This window comes from Labrus mixtus, chromosome 20 (assembly GCF_963584025.1).
Source record: "Labrus mixtus chromosome 20, fLabMix1.1, whole genome shotgun sequence".
Lineage (NCBI taxonomy): Eukaryota > Metazoa > Chordata > Actinopteri > Labriformes > Labridae > Labrus > Labrus mixtus.
In genome coordinates this window covers 11,980,855-11,998,229 of record NC_083631.1, presented here as the reverse complement: position 1 = coordinate 11,998,229, position 17,375 = coordinate 11,980,855, and the positions used below count along the sequence as shown (strand labels likewise).

General features: G+C 39.1%; 1 protein-coding gene across 3 annotated transcripts in view; it reads left to right on the top strand.

The window, feature by feature from the left end:
- LOC132953948 (vesicle-fusing ATPase) overlaps positions 1-17,375 on the top strand; it is a 36,003-nt gene that overhangs the window by 16,683 nt on the left and 1,945 nt on the right. For 2 of the 3 annotated variants that reach the window (XM_061026339.1, XM_061026337.1), the window contains 19 exons: positions 3,061-3,146; positions 6,102-6,201; positions 6,325-6,364; positions 6,469-6,635; positions 6,775-6,882; positions 7,699-7,774; positions 8,332-8,487; positions 9,101-9,300; positions 9,395-9,560; positions 10,254-10,328; positions 11,162-11,349; positions 12,139-12,234; positions 12,317-12,473; positions 12,931-13,064; positions 13,240-13,386; positions 14,158-14,292; positions 14,587-14,700; positions 15,457-15,512; positions 15,876-15,933. In XM_061026339.1, coding sequence (XP_060882322.1) covers positions 3,061-3,146; positions 6,102-6,201; positions 6,325-6,364; positions 6,469-6,635; positions 6,775-6,882; positions 7,699-7,774; positions 8,332-8,487; positions 9,101-9,300; positions 9,395-9,560; positions 10,254-10,328; positions 11,162-11,349; positions 12,139-12,234; positions 12,317-12,473; positions 12,931-13,064; positions 13,240-13,386; positions 14,158-14,292; positions 14,587-14,700; positions 15,457-15,512; positions 15,876-15,906 — 2,232 coding nt within the window. In that variant the 3' untranslated portion in view covers positions 15,907-15,933. The remainder of the gene's footprint in view (positions 1-3,060; positions 3,147-6,101; positions 6,202-6,324; positions 6,365-6,468; positions 6,636-6,774; positions 6,883-7,698; positions 7,775-8,331; positions 8,488-9,100; positions 9,301-9,394; positions 9,561-10,253; positions 10,329-11,161; positions 11,350-12,138; positions 12,235-12,316; positions 12,474-12,930; positions 13,065-13,239; positions 13,387-14,157; positions 14,293-14,586; positions 14,701-15,456; positions 15,513-15,875; positions 15,934-17,375) is intronic. The other variant, XM_061026338.1, reaches the window with a different exon arrangement.

Sequence of the window (17,375 nt, the reverse complement as noted above, 5' to 3'; positions counted from 1 at the left end):
GGATGAACTTGGTGATTGGTGCTTTGTGATTTTAGCTAATAAAGTAATTTGCGCTTGCCAATTTACTGACACAATCAGTGGTGAGAATCTACTGTACATGAATTAGCTGAAATGATAATTGCAACCCAGTATTTTTGCTGAGCTAGCTTAAAACACATACAAATATCACACCATGATTCAAATTGCCTGCAGCTGTTGGCCAAAGGTTTCTGCTCTGTTGGCCTTATGAAATGAAACAGAGCCAGAGCCTTTTGTAAAATAGGTTTACTTTACAGGTTTGTTGTTGCACTTCTTTTTTAAGGATTATAGATTGCATGGTACCTGTTGTTTCACAGCCATGCATAAGTCGGTTGATAAAATGACTGACTAAATGATTCTCTTTGGTAATAAAAATCGAAACAGAATCGAATATCAATCCTGACTCCATGATGAAATCCTCTTGGGGGAAATAATTGTAACTCCAGACACAATAGGGAAAAGATTGTATATTTATTTCATGTGATTGGTCCATTTATGTATTGAGGTCCTGCTCTGTTTAACCACTGCCTGGCCACACTTCAGGGGAGCAGGGGATGTTGGCTCAGTGCCAACACTGCAGTGTTTTCCACCAGTCTGTCTGTCTGCCCAGATTATTTCTCAGTATCTGCTGTCTTCATATTGTCTGAAATAGAAACACAGCCTGTGTAGAAATGTGATATAGTTTCTTTCTTTTAATCTCTTGACACTGTCTCAATCTCCTAGCATCTGCTGACGAAACGTAATACATCAGATCCCATTCTGTTTACTTTGTAGGCATGCTACATTTAGGATTTTCTGAATACTAAGGTTAGCTGTTATCTATCTCTAGCTGGGCTCCAATAACTTTTTTTATGTTTACTTATATGGCCCATTGTCCCTCCAGACTTCCACTGTTCATTTTCTCTGATTGCTGATCAATTGAGAAGCTGTGAAAAGAGCTTTGAGCTTCCAATCCAGAACATGATAAGGAAATGGCATGTGCGTGGATATAGCAGTGGGGAGGTAACTATTGCTCCTGGCATGCAATGCAACCTGGTACATGGAGACACTTCTGATACAACTGTGCAAACATGAAACACAGTTTTTCTATATTCATGAAATGAATGTAATTATTGAACTATTGGTTGAAAAGCTCTTGAACGGGCACCTGGACACTACATCTCTTTGAAGCAGTACTTACCTTAACATTCATATCAAAGTTAATTTCCATTTTCCAGATAAGATCCAGTCAGGTGTTTTGGTGTCCAAATGTATTTCTTGAAGGGTTAATAGAATGAGCCAAGTGCTGCACAGAGTCAAGAGTAGAAAAATTATGTGAAGGAAACAGGGGCTCTCCACGGATAAGGGGCAGAGGACAAATAGATAAAAAATGACCAGGTTATTTTCAGACAGAGTTCATGGGGAAAAGATGACAGGCTAGCCTGTAAATCCAAGTCACTCTGACACAGTATGAAAATCATTTTTTTAACAGGGATGTGTCAATTTATTTCTTGACTCTTATATGTGTCCAAGTTAGATGTGCTTTTAAAGTGAGGATTCCCAACCAGTATCGGTTGACAGACTTGAGAAGATTTTAAAGACAGATTACCAGTGTGTCCAGAGTCTGTCTAACACATGGCTGTTCCCAACACCAGTAAATAGAAAACACTGGGGAGGTGACCTTTCAGTGTACACAGTGATTGTTGGTCTGTGGTTTTTAATGCATGAAGCATCGCTGGCGCAAATGACTTAAAACCATTTGTGGCAGTGTAACCTCTGCGCCTGTGAGGGAGAGAAATGTTCAATCCTGTGATGAATCAGCCGGCACTACAGCCTGGTTTATGTTCTCAGGCTCTGCCCGATTTCTCAATGTAGTTACCATGGTTACCACTTCATTTGCTCCTGGGGTGTGCATTGGAACCTCTCTATCTGCTGAACGTCACAGTGGGGTTTTTGCACCTTTCTTCTGTGCTCAGAGACTGTTGTACTAGAAAATGATTTTCAATTCATCTTATAATGAAAGCATAGTAAGGTGCCCTTGGAAGGTTTATACAATTGAAACATGTTACACTTGTTTTATCATGCCAGGAAAATAAAGTCTCATTGCATTAATTGCTTGGATTTTTGAGTGGGAGTGGGAGAATAAAAAACACAAACTGTCAATATTTTACAAAATAAAGTACACACTATTCCTGCTATATGTCCTTTTTGTCCACCCTGAGTCATAGGAAACTTACACAGATGGGACATTTAATTTCCACTTTATCTATTTCTGACCATCTGGTGATTACATCGCTCACTTCTCTGCTTGATCGGCTTCAATCAGCTTGATTCCTACAGTAACACTGTTTTACACACTTTGGGAATTCATTGGTGACAAAGTAATCCATCTCCTCTTCAGTATTACTGGCTGTAGTTTCTCCTGAAGCTGCTTTCTGATTGTTTGGCAGGATGCAGATGTTGACTCTAACTTTGTTCTTGCCTCCATTCAATCCTTACCCTGAGTTGATTTAACTCATTTTTGTAGGCAGAGGGAACTTTGTTTTTAAGGTTTGCCAGCTTGCAATGACTAACTGTGTACAATGGAATGGCCACAGATAATGGATGGTTGAATTCACCAACTTTGGCATATATTCAATCATCTTTGGATTGTTGTTGATTTTAAAATCCTAAGAAAAAGACTACCTCTAATTCATGTATTTGGTGCTGCACATATCCTGACTCCTGTCCACAAAGAGTGAATCATTTTGTTTCAGTGGGGGAGTTACAAATAATCTAAAACTACTGACACAATGCTTGTATTTTGCTTCACTTATTTTATGACCATCTGCCCACTGTAGGAGAAAACAAGTAACATCTTGTAGAATTACAGCTTTTGCCACATTTGTGTTTCTTACACTGTTACGCGTTAAATTTATCATCTTGATCTCTCCATTCTTTGGAAACATGTTCAGTAAAAAATCTAAAGGCTAAAACATCAAGAAAAGCTCTCCAATGCAATACTTTAAATGCTTATTACATAGCTAACCATTTCTCCTCCTCCTCTTTTCTTTCCTTTTACAGACTATGCAAGCGGCGAGATGCCCGACAGATGAGCTGTCACTGACTAATTGTGCCGTGGTGAGCGAGAAGGATCTGCAGTCAGGACAGTGAGTGTTCATTATTGCAGAGTCATCTTTGAGTTAATCCATTTAGGAACACAGCCAGGCATCTCTGCAGTCATTCTCTCATCCATCCAACCACCCACCCACCTTATCATCCAACATGTCATCAATCATACATCCAGAAGGTCGCAGTCAATCTTATCAGCCTGTATAAGCTGTGATCTGTTTGATAATTCGATTTGCAGGCATACTCAATAAGGATAAAATTATGATTTTTTATCAAATCTGTAGTATCAGCTGCTTTTCTTTCTTACAGGAAAATTAAACATTTCTATCCTACACACTTAAAGGAGATCTATTATGCTGATCCATTGTTAAATACATATATATATAATGTTATGATGTTGGATGTCCATACTAAACCTCGGCAAAACATTTTTAAATACAAGATACACAGTTGTTGTCATAATCCCTGGGCGTGGTTTCCCACTGTTCTGAACAAAGTGTGATGACAACAATATTTGAGATGTGTATCTTAATTAGTTTGAAATAAGAAGGGGCGCTGGTGGCACAGTGGTTAGTGCGCGCGCCCCACGTATGGAGGCTGTCGTCTCAAGCGGGCGGCCCGGGCTCACCTCCCACCTGTGGCCTCCCTCTCGCATGTCACTCCCCTCTCTCTCTCTCCCTGAGTTCCGACTCTATCCACTGTCCTATCGATCCATTAAAGGCACAAAAAGCCCAAAAATAAAATCTTTGAAATAAGAATATGAGTCCTGTTACTACCGTATGTTCAGTATGTGTTGCTTCATACCCTTTCCTTGTGGTTCTAAGTCACGTAAATAAAGTAAAATAATGTTAAGTTAAATGGAAATTAACACTAATTCAAACCGTAAGCTCTTGTTGCCTCTTGAGATGACATAGGTGAATAAGGTTTGTGCAGATTTACTAATCTTTGCTAATCATAGGATTTTATGGAAAAAAATATTTTCTACAAGACGCCACTTTAGCTGAGTTGGTGTAGCTTGCTTCGGGTTGAAGGGGCCCTCGATTCCCCTCTGACAATCAGCCGTTTCCTGCATGTTTACCCATTCGCTCCTCTAAATAAATAAACTAACTCTCTTGGTTCTATCGTCAAATCTAGACATGAAACAGCCAAGCATCTCTGCAATCATTCTCTCATCCATCCAACCACACACTTACCTTATCACCCACTTTGCCATCAATCATAGATCCAAAGAAAGAAAGTCATTTTCTGCTATTTTTTACCTTTGCATCACCAGGGCAAGCTGTAAGCTGCAAAGCACATTGATTTCATTGAATGTCTACATTGTGTTGTTTGTCTTGTCAGACAGTTTTGTGTCACTGTACAAATAGGAGCCTTTTGCACACTGCAGCATGATAAGCATTCATAAACTTTAACTCCTCTGGGTGCTTTTATCTCTTTGTGCCGATACAAAAATATAAATGAAAAAAACAGAGATGTGATTGACCTGCTGACAGACAAGTGTTATCAGAAGGATTGCTACATGCTCACTGCAGCACCACGTGTGCATGTACAGAAGTATTCTTGCAAACTAAGGCTCATTAAACAACGTGAACACATTTGAAAAATGACGGTGCTTAAAATAAATGTGTGACCTGAGAAAGTCCTCCTCTTCTACTGCCATGGCAACTGCAGCCTTGTCTTTATCATTCAGAACCACCGAGCAGTGATGTAGGTTTTTTTTCTGTTAGAATGACACCAAACAGATATTCTAGTTTTATCACTTTTCATAGGTATGAGTGGATGCTGAAAATCATATTCTGCTAAAAGATGTTATCCAGTTATAGCTTAAAGAATCATCCTCAGTGGCCTCTACCTGCAAGGTCTGAATCTTTGAAATGGGTTACCCTAACCCTAAATAAAGGAGCTAGCAGTGGAATACATTCCAAAAGCATCAACCTTTCAGAGATGGGTTTTTGTTCTGTGTGAAGCAGACTGCAACAAACCCTCTTCACAAGCTCAGTATAAAACTGCTTCACTTGCAGAATAGAAGATACTGATATCCTAGTAACTGTCAAGTATCAACCAATTAAATCTGCCCAGTAAATCCTCGAGTAAAAGACCAATACATCGTGCTGCAGGGTCCGTAAACACACCTCACCTCCTGAGACATGACCTGGAGCAGAGTAGCTAAATCTATGCTAAATCTGAAAGGTAAAGATAAAGCTAGTCCTCACTATATTTTCATTTAAAACAATTTAAAACAAGAAGTGTTGTCTTTTTTGTTATACATACAGAAATGTGCAAGCCATGCATGTGCTTTTTTTTTATTTTTTGGTCATTACCTCAGTTTTGTTTCATCAGGCAGCGATCGGCAATGAACAGACAGACAAAGAACATAGCAACTAACTGATCCATAAAGCTCATCAGTAGGTGGTGGAGACAAATAAAGAGCAAAGCTGAGACCTATTATTGGGCTTTTATTTGACAAGGGGTTGGCAGCAAAGCTCTAATTAAATGAAAACATTGCTTCATGTCAGCTGGATCATAAAGGCAATTATCTGCTAAAATGCAAGCTAAAGGATAAAAAGTATGTTATTGCAGCTTTTATCCCTTTAGAGTAATAAGAAAGAATAGTTAGAATATATGAGGTAGGGGCGCTGGTGGCACAGTGGTTGGTGCCCATGTATGGAGGCTATAGTCCTCCAGGCGGGCGGCCCAGGTTTGAGTCCCACGTGTGGCTCCTTTTCCCTTTTCCGCATGTCATTCCCTACTCCCTCTCTCTTCCTGATTTCCGACTCTATCCACTGTCCTGTCTCTCTATTAAAGGCCCAAAAAGCCCCAAAAAAAGAATATATAAGGTAGTTATATTTTAAGATGAATTGGTTTCAGCAAAAGTTACAAAGATTACATTGGACATAGTCATCATGTCAATGACCCTCGTATGCTAAAAAACAAACAAACAAACATTATAACCAGGGTTCAATTGTCTCCTCTCTCTCTCTCTCTCTCTTCAGAAATGTGACTGTGAAGACCACACCCAACCACAAGTTCGTGTTTACAGTAAAGACCCACCACACTGTGGCACCTGGAAGCATCGCTTTCAGCCTTCCGCAGGTACACACACACACACACACACACACACACACACACACACATACAAACACTTGCACACACATTGATATTTGTATTTGTCTTTATGGTGCTGAGTTTTTCCTAATCTGTCCTCCCCCTATCTAGAGGAAATGGGCCGGCCTCTCCATTGGCCAAGAGGTGGAAGGTAAATAATCATTTTGGTCGCTGTGAATGATCGTTAATACAACAGAACATGGCAGGCTCTTTTGTTGTAATGGACTTTTTTTTAAAAGCCTGTCTGTCTTTCAGTGGCCAACTACAACTTTGATAAGTCCAAACAGTGCATCGGCTCGATGACAATCGAAATCGACTTCTTGCAAAAGAAGAGCACTGACACCTCCCCCTACGACTCCGACAAGATGGCTGCTGAGTTTATCCAACAGTTCAACAACCAGGCTTTCTCTGTTACCCAGCAGGTTCATATTCACATCACACATACTCACACACCTACACATATTAATGCAAAGATGGGACACAATCATACATGATAGTGTATATTTTGCCCTCTGGTGTATATGTGTTTTAACATCCTCTTGCTTTTTCTCGCTTTCTCAGCTGGTGTTTAGCTTCTGTGACAAGTTGTTTGGCCTGATGGTGAAGGATATCGAGGCCATGGACGCCAGCATCCTCAAAGGAGAACCAGCTTCTGGGAAGAAACAAAAGGTACCTGGTACCTTGTTATTTATGTGGTTTGAGTGATTTATGATACAAACCTTTATAAGCAAGATCTCAGTTTGTAATAAAACCACTTTCTCTAATCGTTATTTTTCATCAGATAAGTTATCCTGTCTTGTTCACATAGTACATCCGTCATACAACGAAACACCGCTGACAAACGTGATGATGAACCTTTTCATTTAAATAGTAAAGGTTCCAAGAGAATCTGGGTTTGCCATTCACTCCTGCTACGTTATGTCTCCTGATTAATAATTCATTTCACTTTTGAATAACATTTTCAACCTTATATACGCATGTCTCTGTGGTAAAGAGGAGTGTCCCTAGCCTCAATTAATTGCATTAGGCTCATTATTTATTCATGCACATTAAATATGGTGGCCCCTGACGGACACATTCAGCCGCAGATGTGCAAATGTTGAGAAAAACACACTTCAGATTCAAAAAAGACATTTTTGGAATACTTAGAATAACAGAAGTAAAGAACAAAACCAGAATTTGATCTCAGTCGGCGGAGGAAATAAATTCTTTGTTTTGTTTTGTTTAAGACGTACTACATGTACTGTATGTTTATTGGAATTTTGATAGTTTCCACATTTTCTCATGCATTTAATCAATGTTGGTTCTTTTACCCTTGTTGTTTCATCCATAGCAACCACAGTGCATTATTATTCCACAGATCGTTGAGATACCGTTTCCAGCTGGTTTTTAACATACGTAGGCTACCATTTCTAAATGATGAGAAGCTCACAGGAACACACGGTGAAGCATTTGTGTTTGAATCAACTCTTTTATCTCTGACAGATTGATGTCGGGCTGATGGTGGGAAACAGCCAGGTGGTTTTTGAGAAGGCTGAAAGTTCATCCCTCACACTAGTCGGTATGTTCCTAATTTGTTACTACAGGGGGATGAAATATTTCCCCAAACTTTGATGACCTCAGGATAGATCAAATGAAGAAGAATATTTAATTTAATTAGGGGGGGGGTCAACATGGTCAGAACCCTTTTTTATTATTTTATTTTGTATGATTTTATAGAAATAGGAAAAGTGATATATTTCCATTCTGTTTATGCATCAGAAAACTCAAATAGGAGGGCCAACATAAGAGTCCATTTTCTATTTCCTCCACAGGATGGCAGTAAGAACACATTAGAGTAATCTGTAAAGGACTCCACTCCCTTTTTCTACCAAGGAAGAGAGAGACGTCCAAATTCAACTTCACTTATTAGTTATGGTTTTAAAAACGTAATTGAATTACCAGAAAAGACCTCCAGCCGTTACATCAAATAACCTCTTCAAACGTGGTTTATGTCTAGAACTCTCTCTCTACCAAATAATCCACTTCATCTTCATGTTGTAGCATCACTAAAATAAATATGTGTGAATTTCTGGCCACATAATTTTTGCTTTATTTTTATTTTTATTTTTTTTAAAGGTAAGGCAAAAACTAAGGAGGCACGACAGACAATCATCAACCCAGACTGGAACTTTGAGAAGATGGGAATTGGAGGTCTGGACAAGGAATTCTCCGACATTTTCCGCAGAGCCTTCGCTTCCCGAGTGTTTCCCCCAGACATTGTGGAGCAGATGGGTGAGAAATACTCAGTTTTATTATTCTTATATTTACCTTTACATACCTGATCACCTTGTTTTATTGTAGATTTTTTTACTCCATATCCACTATCATTTAGTCGTCTATCCGCAATTTGCCACAAGTCTTTGCTTTTCTCTGCATGAGTGGCGTACATGTAATACAGTTACTTTCTTTTGATGTGGGGTTTTCTCTAAATCAACAAACGTTTGGGTTTGCTGGACGTACATGGACAATAAAATTGTTCACAGTATATTCCCACATGCAGAAAAACTCAATATACAGTTATTAAATGTGCGTCGAGGCGCAACAGCGGTTTTTTCTTCCATAAATGTATGAACCCAGTTTCTTACACACACAAAGACAATATCATGCTATTTTTCTGATTTTCTGATAAGGCTCTGAGAACATAATGCAATCATATAACTTAACATCTAAACATCTTCCCCCTTACATTCATTTTCCACTATTCTCTTCTGCCTCAACGCTGTTTTTTCATCTGAATTCTTTATTTAATTATTTCACCCCTCCTGTGCCACATCTGACTGTTGTGTCCTTCCGTTTCTTGTCTCTCTCTCTTCCCTTCTGTCTTTTTCGTCTTTCTTTGTTCTAGGGTGTAAGCACGTGAAGGGTATCTTGCTGTTTGGGCCGCCAGGCTGTGGTAAAACACTGATGGCCAGGCAGATCGGCAAGATGCTGAATGCCCGGGAGCCGAAGATCGTCAACGGCCCTGAGATCCTCAACAAGTATGTAGGAGAGTCTGAGGCCAACATCCGCAAACTGTTCGCTGACGCAGAGGACGAGCAGAAAAGGGTGAGGCTGCTCAGTGTCCTTAGCTACATCTGTGCTTGTTTTAAAAAAAAAGAAAGAAAAAGGGAATAATTACCTTTTTATAAAATGTTTCCAGTTGGGAGCCAACAGCGGCCTTCATATCCTCATCTTTGATGAGCTGGATGCCATCTGCAAGCAGAGAGGAACAGGCGCCAGCAGCACTGGCGTGCATGACACTGTGGTCAACCAGCTGCTGTCTAAGATCGACGGCGTGGAGCAGCTCAACAACATCCTGGTTATCGGTCAGTAGCATCAGAGGGAACAGATTCACTGATACATTAAAGTGATACATCTCAATTGGAATACTTTCATCCAATGAGTGAGCAGACGAGAGCTCAGTAGAATTCTGAAATTTTCAACAGTCATCATTTGTAAGGGACACTGACACCACTTGAAATGTGTTCACATGCACAGTGAACAGCTGCTTTGTAGTTGTCCTTTGAGATAGAAAAAGTTGCTGTCAAACATTCCATGATGATTGTAATGCTGCTAAAGACAGAGCTATCAATCAACAACGACAAATCCAACAATGAGAGAACTAGAAGTTAACACCCGCCCTCCAGAAGGGTTCCACATGTGACAAAGGCAGAAGTTCCAGATACCCAATATTGTGTGATTTGTTGTTTTTAGTGTCCAAAAATTGAAATAAAAATAAAAGAACAGATGTTAACATTATAGTTAAAAAACATTTTGATCGTCCTCATGAGATTTAAGAACTGCAGCGACAAAAACCTTCTAAACGATACGATCTTTTGGTTTTGGCTAAATTTTGTTAACATAAAGATACATTGAGTACAGATGTCACTACATGTGAAAATTCATGTACATTTGTTTCTTCAGAGATGCCTTCCCACTGGTTATTGTAACGCAGGGACATCACATCATCGATGAGTTCTAGCTTTCTTCAGTTACATTTGCTTTTTCTTTATCTCCAGGTATGACAAACAGGCCTGACTTGATAGACGACGCCCTGATGAGGCCTGGCAGGTTTGAGGTCAAGATGGAAATTGGTGAGCAATTTTAGACCTTTTTTTTTTTCTTTTTTTTGAATTTATGTTCTCCATCCTTTGGTTTATTTCTTTTTCTTTGTTATCTTTTACAAAATCCTTGAATTCTGTATTTCTTTGAATATATTGGATTACTTTATTTTTGTAAATCTTATCCATAAATGTATTCTTCTTGTTTATTCTTACTCTGCTCATTCTCTGATGACAGCTTGAGGTGTATGAAAACATTATATGTCGTTAAACTGACTTTAATATGATATAGAAAATGTACAAAAACAAACATTCATGTTGGCACTCCATCCCGCCCACTAAACTCTGCCAATGAAAGGCGTCTGATCCAACCTTCACAACAGCACCCTAAGAAGCTAACTGGACTCGTGTCCTCTGTTGCCTCCCGGTGGTGGAACCAACTTTCAAACTCCATTCGATCTGCAGAGTCCCTTTGCACCTTTAAGAAAAAGCTAAACACCCAGCTCTTTCATGAATACCTACAACCTTTTGACATTATTGATGATGATGATGATGATGATGATTTTGTTTGATAACAACGATTTTAAGAGGGTTTCTATGCTGATGCTAGAACTCTCAAGAACAGCCATCGATGTTGTGCTTTGTCTCTGTGCATTGCTTGTGTTGTACTTACTCTCTGATGTACGTCCCTTTGGATAAAAGCGTCTGCTAAATGAATATTTTCCCTTTGACATGTTTATTACAGCTTTTGCTATTTCATTTCTTTACGTATTTCCCTCTCTCCTTTTAACCCTTCTTCTCATACACACCCCTGTGACTCTTTTCTTCTTTCTCTGTCCCTTGCTGCTTTATTGTCTAACCTCCAGGTCTGCCTGATGAGAAGGGCCGTGTGCAGATCTTGAACATTCACACCAACAAGATGCGAAGCTTCGACCTGCTCGCTGAGGATGTCGACATAAAGGAGCTGGCTGCTGAGACCAAGAACTACAGCGGTGCCGAGCTGGAGGGGCTGGTCAGGGCTGCTCAGTCCACTGCTATGAACCGACATATCAAGGTCAATTGAAACATTCACATACTCAGAGCTGAACCGTAGGGATTAGTAGATGTGCAACTGTAGGAATGAGCAGTAAAAAACAATGTGTGCAACTAATAACTCCTATAAATCAAGAAGTGGCTCTTCAGTTAGAAAAGTTTGCAAGTTGGTCTTGCACATGATCTTATTCTTTTGAACTGGTTTCAATTACAACTCTTTCTTACCATCGAGCTGAGCTAAAGAATTGCATTGTTCACGGTTGTAACAGACCTTAATTGCTATACACGGCATGGTATTGCTATCACTGGAATTCTCTCAACTTGACCAGTTTGTGTTGAAAACCCGCAGATACAGACAAAAAACTTCAAACTTTTCAAAATAAAAAGATTTAAAGGAGCAATATGTAAGATATATACTGAATTAAATCATAAAAATTACCTTACTATTTCATCAGACATTAAGGAAACATGCTATGTGGATGTGCTGGCTTCTCTGACAACAATGCACCATCCAGTATGTCCTCCTTCTAACTTTAGATTTCGGTCCTGAATGGTCTCTATTTGTGAATACCTGGTGCATATCCATCCAAGGCTCTAATATTTCCTTTTCCAGCTTCCTGCTGCCCCTTTATTGCCCACTTATTATTACAGCTTTTGTTGTTTCTTACTTTTAAGCTCTTTCCAGCCAGTTAAAACATTGAGTAACTTTTCCGTTTGCTTGAGTTAACTAGAGTTCATATGTGTAACTGGCTGAATGATCCTTTTCCTGAGTAGATTTTTTGCTTATTTGTTTGTGTTCATTCTTTTCCAGGCAACATCTACAGTGGAAGTGGACATGGAGAAGGCTGAGAAGCTGCGGGTTACCAGAAACGACTTCATGGGATCCCTGAACAATGACATCAAACCTGTATGTACCACGCCTTTCTTACATTCACTGTACTGCAGAACACAGCGTTACATTCCTCTGATGCCCCCCTCGTTTTATTCAGGCATTTGGTACAAATGCAGAAGACTACTCCAGCTACATCATGAACGGTATCATCAAATGGGGCGATCCCGTCTCTCATGTCCTGGATGACGGAGAGCTGCTGGTGCAGCAGACCAAGAACAGTGATCGCACACCACTGGTGGCTGTGTTATTGGAAGGTAAGAAGTTAAATATACAGTAAAACTACTGTGAAGTGCACTAAACTATCACACTCGATCCACCATTTAGACGAATATGGTGTATAATTGAATAAATGCTGGTGTTTTCATGTCTGACTTTCAGCAAGTTTAATCCAGTTTCTTGGTTGTTCTTTATGTCCCTGACATTACCATCATATTCCAGATCATAAGAGCAATCCAAAGATGTACACCATTCCAATAATGTGTGTGTTAATGTTATACATGCCATACTACAGAGTCTTGCAATGAAACAAAAAAAGAGCTGCACAATGCAATGAGAAAAAAGTCCTTTTGTTAAATTGTGTTCAAACAGTGAACTTGCTCATTGGCACTAAATGACTCGAGGCACCAGAGCTTACACCCAAGTGACAAGCTTCACTCATACACATACATACCCAAGCAGACTGTAAATCTTACCTTGTCATACGCCCCACAGGTCCACCCCACAGTGGGAAGACAGCCTTGGCAGCACAGATTGCAGAGGACTCAGAGTTCCCATTCATTAAGATCTGCTCTCCAGACAAGATGATTGGACACTCCGAGATCTCCAAGTGCCAGGCAATCAAAAAGGTAAAAAAAAAGAAAAAGGGTTAAGTGACAGCTAATGGAATTAATTTATTCTATTCAAGCACTCCTTCCCTTTCACACGGAATCCTCCCTTTGTTGTTTCCGTCCATTAATTCCTTCCTGCCTTTATTTCCTTGAAACATTTCTCGCTTCGATTCTCCCTCCCCCTTTTTTAAAGGTCTTTGATGATGCGTACAAGTCCCAGCTCAGCTGTGTGGTGGTGGATGACATTGAGCGTCTGCTGGATTATGTCCCCATCGGGCCTCGTTTCTCCAACCTGGTCCTCCAGGCCCTGCTGGTGCTGCTGAAAAAGGCTCCACCAAAGGTCAGGTTCAATGAACAATGTTACTATAAAGCACAAAATACCCACACTAACAATGAATTAAACATACAGCCAAGTGTTTTCTGTGATTTATCTCACACCTTTGGGTCATAGAGCTCAACTGTAAAAAAAAATAAAATTACAACAATTAAAGACAAAGAAGTAATGTCAAACATCTATTTCACTCATCAAAGCCTGTTATTGCTTTTTGGGAGTTGAACTGCTTCTGTTTGGAGGATGACGATCCTGAGAAGATATAACACCAGAGCTCCCATTAAATATCTATACACTTCATTTTATTGGTTTTTAATATAATGCTGTTTGCCTTTTTGCAGAGAATTTGATTTAAAAAAAATCTATTCCACTGTCTTAACAGTTAGAGGACAGGAGCGATTAGACTCAGCTTATTATAAAGACTGTAAACACAGAGAAAGAGCTAGCTACTGATAAATATATAAAGAACCTGAAATTCCAAAATGACATAAACAGAGGTAGCCCGGCTGTTCCCCATGTTTTCACTCATAATGCTTAAGGCTCTTGTCTATCAATTATTACCCAGATTATTCTTTTGGTATCAAGTCTGTTGCCAAGTGTTTTCATTTATTGTTTCTGTGCTCATTTTATGCTGCATCAAGAAAATACTGTAATTTGTCTGAATCTTTCTCTGAATATTGGAATCAGAACTTAACATGTTGCCATCAAATGCTGGAAGTGTGTTTTTATTCATCTTATAGTTACCTAATTAAACGAGGAGTCATTTAACGTGTCCTGCAGGGTCGCAAGCTGCTCATCATCGGCACCACCAGCAGGAAGGATGTGCTACAGGAGATGGAGATGTTGGACGCCTTCAGCACCACCATCCACGTACCCAACATCTCTACTGGGGAGCAGCTAGTCGACGCTTTAGAGGTACGCACATACACACATACACGCACACACACAAACAAACACACAAAGACACTGACACACACAGCCACTTAATTGGTTGCTTGAAGGTAAAGATGTGAATAATGTGCACTGAACACACACACACACACACACACACATGCACACACACACACACACGCACGGCATTTCCAGATTTAACTCCATAACCTTGTTGTATGCAGGAAAATAAAAACATTCTGACTGTAATTACTATGCCCTTAATTAAAAGGATGATTTCACCCGCAGACCTCTCTAATGCCTGTGTTGTTTCTGTAGCTACTGGGGAGCTTCTCAGACAAAGAGCGGGCTAGCATCGCACAACAGCTCAAAGGGAAGAGAGTCTGGATCGGCATCAAGAAGCTCCTGGTGCTCATCGAGATGTCGCTACAGGTAAACAAGACTCACCGAAGCATGACATGAAAGAAACGACTCAGAAAAGCGCCTGACATCAGCTGTTATGTGACACACTAGACACACTGGTTGTTGTTGTTGCCATATATCAGAGAATTTTCATAACTGATGAAGATGCACATACAAAAGTAAAGATAACAGGAATTCACATGGTCAAAAGGGATATATATGTTTTACACAATCCTATTGGTACTTAATTTACCTAACTGTAAACCTAAATGTAACATTTGAAAATAGAATTACTCCTCCCAGCTTGTTATTGAATATGAAATTGATTGTTAAAAAAGGCATAGACATAGAACGTCATGTTTAATCACGATAAGAGGCTCCTCCTTGTGCTTCTATTGTATTTTAACAACTGAGAAATGTCATAATTTGAAAGGCAACAGCATGACTGTTATATGTGCATGAGTAAGAACAAACCAGTTTGTGACCCATAACAATAACCAATACAACTGCATGCATTTATCTGCAAAATTAGCCTTTAAACATTTATTCAAATAGTCACATTGGCATCATCACAATAGCATTACATATTTCTCTACAGCTGCAACGTACCTGTAGAATAACATTTTTAACATATAAGCCTCATCTGAGGGAGGCAGGTTGTTTCAAAAGGACACTGGATTGTGAGCAAGTGGACCAGGATATTGGCACTATTTGTGGGTTATTGGCTTCTACCAGATGATATTACAACTCTTTGTTTCTCCCTCTGCCTTCTTTCGCTCTCTCCAGATGGACGAGACCTACAGAGTGACCAAGTTCCTGTCTCTGCTCAGAGACGAGGGGGCGTGAGTACAAAGCTCTGCACCAATCAAATTCCCTTTCATCGCTTGTCTATACATGAGCCTTAACCCTTTTCTTTTATTTTCATTTCTGCATTTTTATGTTTGCACTCTTATTACCTGGCCAGCTTGTTTTCTTCAGACCATTTTTTGTCGGCTATATAAACACATACTGTGTATATACATTTAAACAAACATTATTTACAGAACTAATGTGCAGATACTTGCAACATGGCTCAGCAATGTTACTCAGTAATAGGTATTTATTTTGACGGAAGCAGATGTGGCTAACAGAGAAGAAAATGCTAACAATCAGTGGCCTCTTCTCACTAACCGTTGACTTAAATGGATTTATTTTGCAATCACCAGGTTGAATGAAGGCGATCAAATCCGAATTTAAACCGTCGGTCGCTCTTGCTGTGCATGGGTAAGGTCAACAGCAAAGCATCAAGACAAGTATGAAGATTAGGCTTACCGAACCTGTAGCTTACCAGTTAGCAATTAGTTTAGCATCCTTTTTTTTAATGGCTAGAAGTTTAATTGCGGTAAAAGATTTTTATAAATGTTATATTTTGTTTATTTATTACATGATATATTCAATTGTATCATGTCAGCAATTAAAGTTGTGAGCTAGGCTATGTAACTATAGGCTATGTAACTGCTGAGGGAGAGAAGTCTTCCAATCAGTTCAGTTATATCTATGTAAAGTTTGATAACTTAAGCACTGACGGTCCATAACAGAAATCATTGTCTTTTCTTCAACATCAAATCAAATATTTTTTAAGAGAATCATGTTTTATGAAGTTACATAGCCTCGCCCAACAAGTCCTTAACCTTCCCCACGCTCTTCCATCTCACATCTCATCCATTATCAAAATGAACATTTAAATGGAATTGTGAAATGTTGTATCATAATTGTATCATAGTATTAGCCTGCCCTTACAGCTGACGTTGTGTTAGATTTGACTTTTTAGCTGTGACATGAAAATCCCAATGCTGCATGTATTGAATTGGTTAGCATTAGCATTAGAGTTATTTTGTTAGCATTAGTGACTCTTATTAGTGTTCTATGTAGCTTTTACAGTTGTAGTTTTTAGTTTAGTCAGGTCTAGGTTAGGTTTCAATTATTTACTAAAATGATATCAATGCATGACTCAATGTAAATGTGTTGTATTACACAAACCACAAGCACAAGTTGCTGCAAAGAGCTGACTTCTTACATCCATTAATTACTAAGTATAGCAGTTTCATAGTAAACTTAACTTACTGACACAATAATTAGCTTGCATGCATCTGACTGATTACGATTTCAGAGTAAAATAGATCATATTAAAAGGGGTTGAGATATTGACCTAAAACTATAAAACCTATCACACAATCCAAAACATTGCCGGGGAGAGAGACATCTGCACTAGCAGGCTTTTCCTGCTGTTGCCGGGAGCCCAGCCCTGGATCTGTGGAGAAACAAAGGATATAAGGATGGAATTTTAAAAAGCTGTCTAGAATTGTGTGAAATGGGTAAACTTTATGATATGTGAATAATTTTTAATATACTTCAACCAAATCATCAGATAAACATGCTAAACCTCTAAATGACCAAACGCATTTCTGTTGTTAGTTTATATGATGTTTTTGTTCATCTTTGACTTCTCAAATGCTATTTATTTTTAAGTAAATATTTCCCTTTGCAAACGTGCACACATGGCTGAAATACATAGATCTACATGATGTATAATCGGGGCCCCATGGCCTCTTGTTGACAAAGATGCTAACTTTAAATTGAATTGCAAAAGAATACATACATTAAAGGTCACATATTATGCAGAATACACTTTACCATGTATTTTAACACTACTATGTGTCCTTAGT